We start from the raw sequence: 12,547 nt of genomic DNA, 5'->3' as shown, positions 1-12,547 counted from the left end.
ACCTGGGTGATTCTGAAGAGGAAAGCACTTCTCACTGAATGACTTTTCGGATGGAATAGGAAACTTGGTGTCCGATACTCATTTGGCAAATGGGAGAGAAATGTCCTCTGTGGGGAGGTTATGAAAGACTTGCTTTTAGTGTCTGTGTGTCTCCACTGATAACGATCCTGTGTCCCAGGCAGCAGGCTGTAGGTTCAAAGCTCACACCTCCACTGCTGATCATGCATTGCTTGTTATTGCTACAGAGTCCAGCAGGGCTTAAACCAGGAGACAGACGTGTGGGATCTGGTGGTTATATTCTCCTTTCTGCTTTTGCTTTGCTTGTGGCCTCAGGTGAGTTGCTTGAACTCTCTGTGCTGCTAACACCTTTTGTGGCACCTTTTTGTAACTTAGTTCAGGCTCTTCGGGTTAAAAGATTACTTTAAAAGAGCAATACTGTTATTCCTATAGAATTATTATTGTTTGGGTGGCAGTTTCCCCTCTTTCCTAGAGCTCCAGTAGATGTCATAAGTTTTTTGACTTCTTGAAAGTTTTAGAAGCAAATCTGGCATTCCCATCTCTGTGGGTTTTGCAAGCTTTGTATGAGTTGTTTTGATCACAGAATGGACATTACTTCTGATTCTTTATGCACTGGCTGTTTCTGCTTGAGGATATTGTCTCCAATTAGACTTCTAGCAGCAGGATAAAAAAACTGCTTGTGTTTGTCCACAGCTGCTCTTTGTCTAGCCTAATTCAACAGAATTGAGATTAATGCTGTTTTTCTTCCTCCTTTAGTCTCATTTGAAGTTGCATAGATGCAAGGTGCTCTTTGCTTTCTGGGAATTGTGGAAGTTATGGTGAATGTGTCTTCCAAATACTTGTGCCTTGAGAGCTTCTTATGGCCTTGCACAGTCATAAGTTGTACAAAATGGATGTAGTTGTTTAAGTCTCTTGGTTGTAGCTACTATGCTGGAAGAAGTGAAATCCTGGTGCTCTGCAGAGAAGTGACCAAGATGCTAGACCTTGATTTGGGAGATATGGATTTAATTCTGGACTCGTGGCTTAATCTGCACCTCTGCTACCCAAATGCCCATCCAGACCACTAGTTCTCTGATGCTTTGTCTTGTTTGAGTCAAAATGTCAGTTCATGAGGCAGGCACTTCTGTCCTGCCTTGGTGTTCGCAGCCCTCGTGAACTGGGACTGCTCTCAACTGATGGCATATGGATCACTGGGGGACTTTGGCCTTGGATCTAGGCTTTGCAGAGTTGACATTGCTCATGATATTCCTTGCTCCACAAAATGCAGCCTGACACTGCCTAAAGGAAATGAAATGTTAAGACATTTCTCAGTGTTCCCAAAGAGGACTGTGTTTCTGCTGAAATCTGGTGTTTGTGCTTTAGTTGCCTCTTTTCTTCCAAAGTGGGTCTCGTTTGACTGGATACATATATAGGCAAAAGCTATTGGAGTTAAGCAGGTGTACAACTTTTTGTCTGAGGTAGAAAGCATAAAGTGCTAAACCATGTCTGCTCGTGGGAGAGGAACAGCACTGGCTCTAGTAGTTCAAGCCTGTGCTGTGTCCAGCAAATAATGCCTTTTTTCCCCTCATAAGGGCATCATCTCTAGATATTAGATTGGTACTCTCCATAGCTGCTTGGTCTGTGGAGAGCTGCTAGTGGTGGTAGCTTTTGTGATGTGGAAAATCTGCCTGAGATAACGGCACAGAGGCTGCTAACTGATTTAATGGAAGCCACTGAACCTTCATCAACTAGTAAAAGCTTTTAGCTCTGCTGACCAGGACTGGGTTTAAGTCATTGCTGGAGACATAAAGGGTCTATAGCCTCTTGCCAGAATCCTGAAATGTTCCAGTCTCATAAGGTTTGATAAGTTCGCTTTGTTCCCTGACTAAATAGTGATTTCTTCTCTAGGGGAAAGGTCTTTCGCCCCCAAAAGAAAGCAAACAGCTGCATTGTTTGCAGAAAGCTGCTTTTGAAGGCTGTTTTATGTTTACTTAGTACAGACACCAGGCATGGGGGTAGGGAATTGATTCTCTGCCACTTGAGCTTTTTTCCTCTTTAAATCTAAGCTGTAAAAATACATTGCTTTGTATTTAAGATGGATTAGGTCTGGAGACTCTATGGTTGGCATACCAGCTAATGGACTTTTCAACAGCCATTCTACTTCCAAGTAGTGGGTAGCACTGATCTAGAAGGAATGGGTTGGTCGAAGTATGTGTTTCACTGTCAGCGTTTTCAGAGGTTGCTCTGTAGCCTAACTTTCTCTTAAGAGTAATTTTCTGAATTGCACACTGAGATGGAATTGCAGCCCTGCAATTGAGGCCGTGCAGGGTTTCTGCAGCGGGGGGAGAAATGTCACGTGCAGGGAGTCTTCTGCTAAGGCAGACCATGGGACAAGCGTGTGGACCCTATGCTTTAATTGTGCTGGTGGGTGTTGTGGCGGCTGGTCTGGGTGAGCAGAGAAGGTCCTGACCTGGTGTTAGAACTTTGCTAAGAGCAAAGTGGGAGCCCCAGGCCAGATCAGAAGGTAGGTGCAGATTGCTTTGCACCTCCTGCCCATCCTCTGATGTCCACTGATTCTGCAGGCTAAACAAGCTCTTTTGTAATTGTAAGGGTAAGCTTTTCCCTAGGAAGAGACTTGGGGGAAACTCTATCAGAAGATCTGGGGAAGTATTCGGATGTCTTTTACTTGATCCCTCCTGTGTGTTTTTTGTCGGGAATTGGGAAAACTTGAGAAACCTGACAAATAGCCTGTTAAGTGTGCACAAGTCTGAGTGGCATGTTGGTAGAGCATGCAGGGACCTCTGTATACTGGATCCCCACCATTTATTTGCTGGCTAAATACAAAATGGCTTCTTAATCCTTACTTTTCCTTCGCTGGCTGGTTAACTGAATGCTTGTTGCTGTATCTACGTGTTGCATAGAGCATATGCCTGGATTCAGGATGTTATTCCAAATGTGCATTACTGTTTCAATTATCAGACAGCCCCTTCTGATGATACCTGTTTACTTGTGGTAAGGTGGCAGTTTGAGTTTGCACCTGAGTTACTAGACAGCTGCCAGGTATACCATGAAGTTGTAGGCAATTTGAATCTCCCCTGGTGTGTTCCACGTAGTCTAAGTTTTGCAGTTGTGTTGTAAATGTTGGTGAAGAGGTGGAGAAATGCTGAAGCAGAGGTAGACAAAAATAGATTTCTGGGTGATGAAGAGAAGTAAGCCTGATGTCTCTAGGCTTAAAATTGCTGTATATTGGTATCTACCTTTGCTGGAAAACTTGCAGTGTTAACACAATGAAAAAATTGGATGTCTTACACAAAGACCTCTCCACAACTAAGTTGCAATATTTGTTGCAGTTGAGGGAATTCTTCCTACTTTCATGAAGTGCTTTATAAAAGCGGGAGATTGGACCTGTCCTTTTAAAGTGCAGTATTGGCAGGTATAAATCCCCATTCTCTTCAGCAGAGCTGTGGTACTTTGCATCACAGAAAACTTAGGCGATGGTGATAATTCACACAGCTTTTCTTATTCTAGACAGAAACAGTACTGTTGCTTTAGACAGTTCTGGGTAAGTGTCAGGAGTGATACCTACTGTCAGGAGTGATACCTACTGTTGCCTCAAAATTTTACTTAGGTGAGACACAAAAACCTGCATTGGAAATTAGCTGGTATTTGTGTGTTTTGGCACTGCAGTGCTCAATGGCAAGTTGGATTTCCCAGCCATGTTGAACTTACCAGACTAGTCTGAAGTGGAGATACAGATGGACTTCAACTCCAACTGAGCTGGGAGTGTTTGGTCTATCAGTTTTCTGCATCTCTGGCTTACAATTCTTGCCTATTGTCAGCTGGAAGAACATCTGAAAGGGTGCTAACCCATTTTCCTCTGAGATTCTTAGTTTGCAGAGCATTTTCTGATGCATTAGTAATTCAAGTGGACCTAGTTAACTTGTATCAGCAGTGAACCAAATATGTCAGCCTCTGTGGATCAAAATCAGACAGCTGTAGGCATCAACAAACCTGTATTACCCAGTCTGTAACAGATACTAGGGCAGAGTATGTCTTTGAAGCTGTCGCCCCAGCATGACTGGAAGAACTGGGCACACTTCACGTTCAGGTTTTGTGCTCTTGGTGATTAGTCCAGTGTTAGACCCTGTCCTCTAGTTTAATGTAGAGACTTAGCTGGTAGTGCCTACATCTGGGCCAGGTTTTCCAGTCTTCAGGTACAGTCCTTACAAATCAGTATTTTTGCTTCATTTGAAACTTGTATCCAGGCAAACTGGCCTTATTTGAAGGCCAGAACGTTTGCTTTGCTTCCAGTAAAGTTTAGCTGAACTCCAGAGAGCTGGAGTCCAAGCAGATGGCCACAGCTGAGTCTTCCTGGCTGCACAGGCCTCTGCTGATCAGCTGAAATGTGTTAAATGAGCAAATATGTGCCCTTATCTCACTACAGTTTGCTACTGCAATGGGAACCCTACAACCTCTATAAAGCAGTATTTCTGTGTTCCGGATCCTGCAGACTGACTGCAGTTGCGAGGGACCAGTGTCTGGATTTTCATTGACATGGGTTAAACCAGCTACTCCGTGATTAGCTCAAACATCCCACAGACTGCTTCAAACTTTGTTCTACCTCCATGCAGGGTAGGCAGGCACAGGACAGGAGTTGGGTATATTTCCACTGAGAATGCCAAAGGTCTCTTTGGCTCTCCCTGGGATCCTTCTTGCACTCCTCCTGTGGCACTTTATACTCATGGATTCTGGCGTTCAGCTGTAATTGCTGGAAAGCATTGGAAGGAAGTTCATTGCAGAGAGTTGACAGTATTGTAGAGGGGAGAGTATGGAGTGGGTACTCTGAATACCCTTCTGAAGATAAAATACGTTGCATAACTACCAGTGATTGTAGAAGGTTGTGCAGTCCCTTCCTGTCCTCTACTTCTGTACGCTGAACTTTGGCCAGTGGCTGCAGGATTGGACTCAGGCCAGAAAGGCTTGTGTTTTGTGGCATGCTGGAGAGCACAGCAAAGCAAATTGAGGTCTATGACCCACAGACCAGTATCCTTGTGGAAAAAAGCTTGGAAAGAGCAATTCCCCTAGTGTTCTGTGAAAGATTTTTGCACCAAGTTAGTGGTCACGGAGTGCCTGTGCACTACGTGAGTAGCAATCCAGGTTGCTCAGTAGGGCGAGTAAAAGCATTGTTGCCAAATCCCCTGAATCCTGAGCAGAAATGAGTTAGTGGAGGGGGTACAAAGGAGGGGTGATAATATTCCCTACTTAGTTTTGTCTCTGGATTACATGTTAATTTCAGCTTTAAATATGTAATACTGACATGCAAAGGAGGTGCTGCAAAGCCCCCCCGTATCCAGGCCTGTAGGCAAAGGTGTGCTTTGGGTCCATGAGCATGCATGCATAGTCCTCAGCAGTCAGGGTTTGTCCTCTGAGATTGTCCATGAAGGGCAGTTTTCTTCCCTGTTGTGGATGCGCTATTAGCCTGCCAAGTGCCTCACTCTGAGTGTGTCTGGGAATTCACTATCTACCAGTCAGATTTGCGTGCAGCTGGAATGTGTTAGTGTCAGGGTGTTCCAACCAGCAGGAAGCACTGGGCAGGGGAGGAAGGCTCTCCTGTTAGATCAGTTGGGCATCCCTCTGAAAGAGCATCTGTAGAGGCCATGTCAGTGAATTACAGCAGTACCTAGCAGAAGTTAATGAGCCCATGCTGACTGTACACTCAGCTGCCTGCATGCTGACACGAGGTTGAATTTGTAGGGTACTGTAGGCGTTTTTTATTGTTCTTTGCTCCCCTGTACTGGCATTAAGAAGCACTGTTGTCCTGTTGTGATACTACAGTGTAATTATCTGTAGAACTCAGTGTAATGGGTTTAATTGTTTTTGTTAGTCATCTTAGGGACATTTTTTTTGTAACACAGACCTATATTATTAGAGACAAGTTTTTAATCTGCAAGTCATTGTAATAATGGAATTTACTTTTGGATGAGACTTAAAGGCCACAAGTGTTCATTAACTCAAAGCTCACAGCCAGAATTGCCAATTATCATCTAGTCTTACTCCTGTGTAGGACTGGTCAGAGCATTTCCTGAGGAAGTCTTATGTTCCGAGCACATTTATGGATTTTTGGGAACGTTTTCAATGCAGTTTGCAATCAGGCATGCAACTCTGAATCATAGGGCTAGGGTACTGGTATGTGGGACGCTAGAATCAAAAGCATGTGTGTTTAACAGATGTTGGAGGGAATGGTTCTCTCACTGTGTTTGAATTGGCTGCTAGCTGTCCTCTTAACACTGAGCCTGTCAACAGAGTGTGTTCAAGTACATAAATCAGAATTAATCTGATGTGGATTAACTAAATTCCTGTGTGGATGCTTACTCAGAATGAAACTACTCTTAATCTGAAGTGGCCTTAGACTCAAATTAAGCTATGCCAAATTAATTCTGGAAAAAAGGTTTAATGAAGTTTAACTAATATACTGTAAGCTCACCTTTCCATATGATTGAGTCTTCCTGGAAGTCTGTGTGTAGCCAAGCCTATATCATGCTATTATTAATAGCCACCAAAGAGATGAATGTATTTTTTAACCCTTTATACTTTCTCATACTTGCACAAGGCGCATACTGAATGCATCCAATTCACAGTAGTGTTGGAGGCCAGGTGGTTGCAAGACCTGAACACTGACTCAACAGCAATTTTCCATTCACTTTATCCAAATATGAATGGCTGCAGGGTCATTCTTAGTCACTTACCTTCAAGGAAATGGATGTTTCTCCCTTGCCTGTTAAGTGCATAGCATTTTCTTTTACAAGTGGTGGTGTTGACTGGACTTCAAACAAAGGCTTTCCTAATTTGGCAGCAGGCTTTTTACCCATTATAAAAGTAAATATGAAAATAAACTTTTTTTTTTAAAAAAAAAAAAAGGTTGAATTACATGTTTCGGTCTTATTCAGAGGGGTCTCTAAATCAGCTTTCAAAGCCTATGATTTTATCCTTGTTCTGGGCTGTTCTTGCTCTTGGAATTTTTGGGCAGGAAGGAGGAAAATTGTTGTCCTGTGGGTATTGCATTCTTTTGTGCTTCGGAGCTCTGAGGTAAGAGACAGCGAGTCTAAATCTGAGTTTACTGAGACCCATGAGACTTGGCCGGAGTGCATGTTATAAGAAGGCGGTGGTGGGGAGTGCCATGGGGGGCTGCAGGGTTACATGGGGTCACAGAGCGCAGCTTCTGCCTTTCCCTGTGTTGTTGCCTTTTCTGTTCTGACTGACACAGCTTTTCCCTATCAACTTTTCCCCTCCCTAGTTAATGCCCAGCCACAACATCTCTGCTGTGTACTGCCACTGCTGCTGCACAAAGGGAGCTCCTAGGCTTTGCTGAAGGAAGATGGCTTTCTGGACACAGCTGGGATTGCTGCTATGGAAGAACTTCACCTACAGAAGAAGACAGACTGTAAGTATTAGCCAAATGTTTTTTTGAGGTCTAAATTGTAGCCTTGTAGCTCACTCTTCAAGCTAAACAGGGTAATACCCTGTGTCTTAGTGTTTTACCTCTAGTGGTCCCTGGCAGAGCAACTGGAGCCTTTGGAAAGACCCGATTCAAATTGGAGAGTGGTGGGTGGACAGAAACCAGAGGGCTTGAAGGTGCTCAAGACTTCTGTCCTTAATCCCAGCATGAGAGCGTGTCAGAGTACTGAAACACTCATGTCAGACCGGGCAGAGAGGGTGCACGACTGCCGTGTGCAGCAAGGAAGATGTAAAATGAAAACCTGTGCTATGACCTGCTCAGCTCTGCAGGTGGGGCATTGCCAGACTGCAGGGATGTGCGCTTGAGTCTAAAAGCTTTTGAATGCTGCAAGCTGCAGCAACAGCAACAAAATTCTGCCATTTCCTAATGGCAGAAGTGGTGGAGGCGATAGCAGGCATCTTCAGTCTCTTTGATCAGGGTCAGAAACCCAAGCCTGTTGCGTAACTTTACAACAGGAGGTATAGTTTAAGTGACTGGCATGAGACATGTTCTTACATTGGCATGGAGACAAATCCAGGCAACTGATGTTTTTCTACCAAGGTGTGTTCTGATTAGTTTAAGTGCTAGCCTCACCATCTGTTAGCAGTGTGGGAATGTACCTGTTCAGACAGACAATATGCAACAAGAGTTTCTCCTCTTGGTGACAAAGGCACAGGAGCATGAATCCAGTATGGTGTTCTTAAAATTCTTCTGCTTTTACGTTAATGAGACCTCACAGGATGCTGTAACTCCTGCAGACAGCTAAAAGCCAGAGAAAACGTGCTATTTCCCCTCCAGGGATTTAGGGGATAACTGTGTTGGACAAGGACAAGTCCTGTACAGCAGGCCTGCGCAGAGGATCTGTCCTGTTAGATCTGACCTTCAGGAAGTATGAGTAGGGAATGTGAAGGGAACATGAGTTACTGAGGTGGTGAGTGGAAAGTGGTCTCTCTGATAAGCTTTCTGAACCCTGTAAATGTCAGGGTGCTTGCCAGCTGGTTGGGGCTGGGTTGTTTTAGAAACTCAAAGTCACAAGGGGAGGGGAGGCTATCATATTCACCACTGGAGATGGACACAGTCTCTGAAGTCTTTGCTCAGGTGTCTGAGGCTTGTTTTCATAGGACTTGTGTCCAGTGAATTCAGAGCTGGAATTAGTCCATTCTTAAATAAAAATAGACCAAGGGGGCTTGTGGCATCTTTGACTTTTCCTGTATACCTCTGTAGTTACAGAGCTGCCAGTGGTGGCAGGAATTTGTGATTTGCATGTTTTTGTCCTTACCCCAGGACTCTTGATCTCCCAGGACAGGAATGCCCAGCTGACAGGCTGTGGGCTTTGTCAGCTGCAAGGAGTGAGGCTGGCTGCTCTCTGGACATATGGGCCAGCATCCTGACCTTGCGAACAGCCTCATAATTTAGAATAATGTTGCAATGGAGCTGGGGAAGGTAGTCTCAAAGCTGGCTACAGCTCCTAAAAAAATAAGCTGTTCTCAGCTATTGTCCATGTAACCTAGGCTTTTAGAGCTGAAAACAATCTTTTCTTCCCTTGCCACTAGAGATCTTCCTCTTGACCTCTCCCAAATTGTCTTTAGCAACTAGGGGAACTCTAGGACATTGATGGATCCTCTGGAGTAATGCTTAAACTGGTTAAACCAGGAGGAGGTTTCACAGGAGTCGAGTTTTACACTGAGAACATCGGCTTTTTTTGTCAGTGTCTTCTGAAAATAATGTGTCAGGTTTGAAGGTTACTTGAAGAGGTCTGAGTCTAGCATGCATGTCCTGTCAAGTTAGCTGTAGGCTAGCTTACTGGGCAGCAGAGGTGCATTTGGATCATTTGGTGATGCCGCAAAAACACAGTAGGCTAAGCGTGTGTCAGTGAAACTGTAGTGAAACTACAAGCGTGTTGGCTTGTAGTTTTGTCATGGTCTTGGATCTGCTCAGCTGTTTCTTGGTACCTTCTGGCAGCTTTTGTATCGGTTTCCTATCAAGTAGCTCAAAGGGCATGAAACTGCTCATAATCTCTGTTCCACACTGATGATATTGGTCCATTCACAATGAAGGTCTGAGACATTGCTTGTTTTTGTGGGGTTCCTGTATCTGTGGGGTGTTTCTCATTAATGGTTCCCATTTGGGCTTTACCTGAAGATGTCAGGAGGGGAAGGCCACTTAACAGAAAATGGCAGAAAAGTAGCAGAACATCTCTTCTCACCATGCTGTTATCATGGCTGCACAGTCATTCATTTGTTTGCTTTACTGTTAGGAGACCAGTGTCCTTGAGCTGGGTGTGCTGGTGATGGCTCTCTCCCGTTTGTACTTACTGAAGATGTAGCCCAGAAATAGTTTGATCCTTACCCTTCTTCCCACAAGAAGTGTGGGCTGGCCTTTGCTTCCCACCAAACCCTCTCCTTGGCTGCTGTGAGTTCGGGCTGCATTGCAAAAGCTGGGTTCAAAGCTCAGCCTGACGTGCAATTCAAGCGTTAACTTTGTACTGGATAACTTCCAACAGCACTGGAGTGGGGTGAAGGAGTTTACAGGAGGAGAGGAGGAAAGAAAAATCGTGTTCGGGGGTCACTGTGTAAAAACATTTCTCTCTCCATGCTGTCTTGCAAATGAGGAAACACCTCAAACTTGTGTGGAGAGGCTGGTCAGCTGTCAGTATGGTAGCTCCCTGCATTGAAACTGGACCATAAAGGTGGAGAGGGTGGTTGGCAGTGAGATGGGGTGATAGTTTGGTTAGTTCTTGCTCAACAGATTCCCTGTTGACACAGTGTAGATCTCTGTATGTAATGGCATCCTGCATCATCAGCCAACTGGTATAAATTGGGCATGCTTCAGGGACTAGCCTAAGTAAAATTAGGAGCAGTTTGTTCTTCACCAAGTGCTGCCTCTGAATTCACCTGCTGTGTGCAAATGGGATGTTCCTCCTTCAACTCCAGATGGAGCAGGAGTGGCAGTGGGGTTGGAGGTTTGAAGATACATTTCACTATTTACCAGGCTGGTCTACTAGTTGGCGGCACAGAAGTGGGTGAGGAGGCTTGATTTTTCAGTATCTACTTAGTATGAACTTGAGTGAGACATGTCCCCGTTAGTATCTCTGTGTCCTCCTCTGCAAAGGCCACAGTAGATGAAATGCACTGTCACAGGAAGGTCAGGAAGCAGTAAGGGAAGGAACCTACTGACCTTTAAGAGCAAAAGGAAGACAGTTCAGTTTTTGTTGAACAGCACAGGAGGCTGGCCGGGGAGTCCAAACTCTCTATTGAAATGCTGTTGACACATTGACCCTGTGCAAGCCTCTGGTGCAGCAGTTGCCAGCTGTCTCTCACTAAGTAGCACTTCAGTGGCTGCCATGATGCAGCAGTCTTCAGCTGTAAAGGTGCAACTCACTCAGTCCAAGCTGCATCCCTCCTTTCTCTGTCCTCCCCGAGCCTGTCAATCTGCGAAGTTAGACATGTTGTGTGTGCAGAGGCATACAATGCTGTGCAGGCAGCCTACACGTGGTTACCTTTGTGACTGTGTAATTAGCCATAATCAGGCATGCAGAAGAGGAGCTATGTATGCAGGTGTCCAGCCTCCCCCTTCAACAACAAGGCCATTTGGGCACTACTGTCCACCCCAGTGTGGTGTGGCTGGGGCTGATACTTCTCCAAGCAAGTCAGGGCTTGATCTCAAGGGCAGCATTTTCTTGCTGGTTCTGTAGCAGTCACAGGGCTGCGAGAGGTTATCTGGCCACCTTGGTCACCCTGAGAAGCCTCCACAAGCCCAGCTGACACTGCTCTTCCCCAAACAGTGTAGTGGCAGTTGCTCGGGGTGCATGCTCCTTGCCTACAGCCAGGGTGGCAGAGTGCCGTGATGTGTCCCAGAGCATGGCCGTTGATGCTGGCAGAGGGAATGGCTTGTCCTAATTTCACAGCCACCTTTCTGTCAAGAGGAGGAAAAGTCCTGTTACGTCATCCTGGCAACAGCTGTGAGGGGATCCTGAAAAGGTAAGGAGTAGACAAGTTGTCAGTGTCCTAGCTCTGAGCATCTCTGACCTCTGGGAGCCAGACCACCGTTTAATGCAGAAGAAAGCAGGCTGTTGCTGTTAATAGCTGTGTGTGCTCTGCCACTACATTGTTTACTGTAAAAACAGAGACCAAAGGTGCTGAGGCATCTTCCTGGCATCTTTGTTAGCGTGGTCTTAATGGAGTTTCTTATCCAGTAGTCATACAGTATGTCTATGAAAATAACGGGTGGGAAACAATATCCCAAACTCATCGTTCAGAGCCTGGCACTGTTACCAGGAGTGCCTGGGAGACTCTGATGCTCAATTTTTATGTCTTTCGGATAGGGTTGCCGTTTGGTTGGATGTCAGCTGTTAGGGTATCTGTGAAGAGGCATCCTAGATGGTTTCCTCTGCTGGATCAAGTGGCATTTCTTTTAATGCACTGTGTTTACAGTGTGAGATTATTTTGAGGTGCAGTAACCACCTAGAAGTCTCACCTCAAAGTTTGCATGGAGTGCCTTGTGCTGAGTGTCAAGAGCCTAATTTTCGCTGTTAATGGTATAACATGGGAAAACACATTTTTGTGTGGGGTTTCTCTCCCACTGGGGTGCAGGTCTTATCCTATCTGGCTTGTAATAAGAATGATGTAGACATCTTATTAGCAAAGACAGGGTTTTCCAGGAAAGAAGAGGAGAAGATTTCTCTTTATTTGACTGAGAAAACACTCTGGTTTCCCTCTCCCAAAGGAGGAAAAACGTAAGAAGTGGCAGCATAAAAAGCTTTCAGTTTTTCCTTGTCTCATGGCTTACCTAAAATGCATGTTTAGGCAGCCTTTCTGGAGTGGGAAAGGAGGGGCATGGCTGGTGAAACTCAAGCCTGGGAAACCTCAGCTTGTGTCTCAGAAGCTCTAGGCTGAAGTGGTGCTTTGCCCACATGCTTCTGTGGGACGTGGCACATCTCTGAATTTTTCTGTGCTTCAATTCCCTGTCTAAAAAATGCTCTGCATTTAATAGCAGGCCTTTCTTATATTCCTGTGTAGTCCCTCTAAATAACTGAGTTCTTTATAGGCAGTGAGT

The 12,547-nt window shown here is 45.1% G+C and overlaps 1 protein-coding gene across 1 annotated transcript in view; it reads left to right on the top strand.

Moving 5' to 3' along the window:
• The first annotated feature begins 7,308 nt into the window (after positions 1-7,308).
• The window catches only part of ABCA1 (ATP binding cassette subfamily A member 1), an 80,059-nt gene continuing 74,820 nt past the window's right edge, over positions 7,309-12,547 (top strand). The window contains exon 1 of the mRNA XM_009286260.1: positions 7,309-7,438. Within this exon, the coding sequence (XP_009284535.1) occupies positions 7,373-7,438 (66 nt within the window). The 5' untranslated portion in view covers positions 7,309-7,372. The remainder of the gene's footprint in view (positions 7,439-12,547) is intronic.

The sequence above is a fragment of the Aptenodytes forsteri genome, unplaced genomic scaffold, assembly GCF_000699145.1.
Source record: "Aptenodytes forsteri isolate BGI_AS27 unplaced genomic scaffold, ASM69914v1 Scaffold412, whole genome shotgun sequence".
NCBI classification, from domain to species: Eukaryota; Metazoa; Chordata; class Aves; order Sphenisciformes; family Spheniscidae; genus Aptenodytes; species Aptenodytes forsteri.
This window is presented reverse-complemented; position numbering and strand designations above follow the sequence as displayed.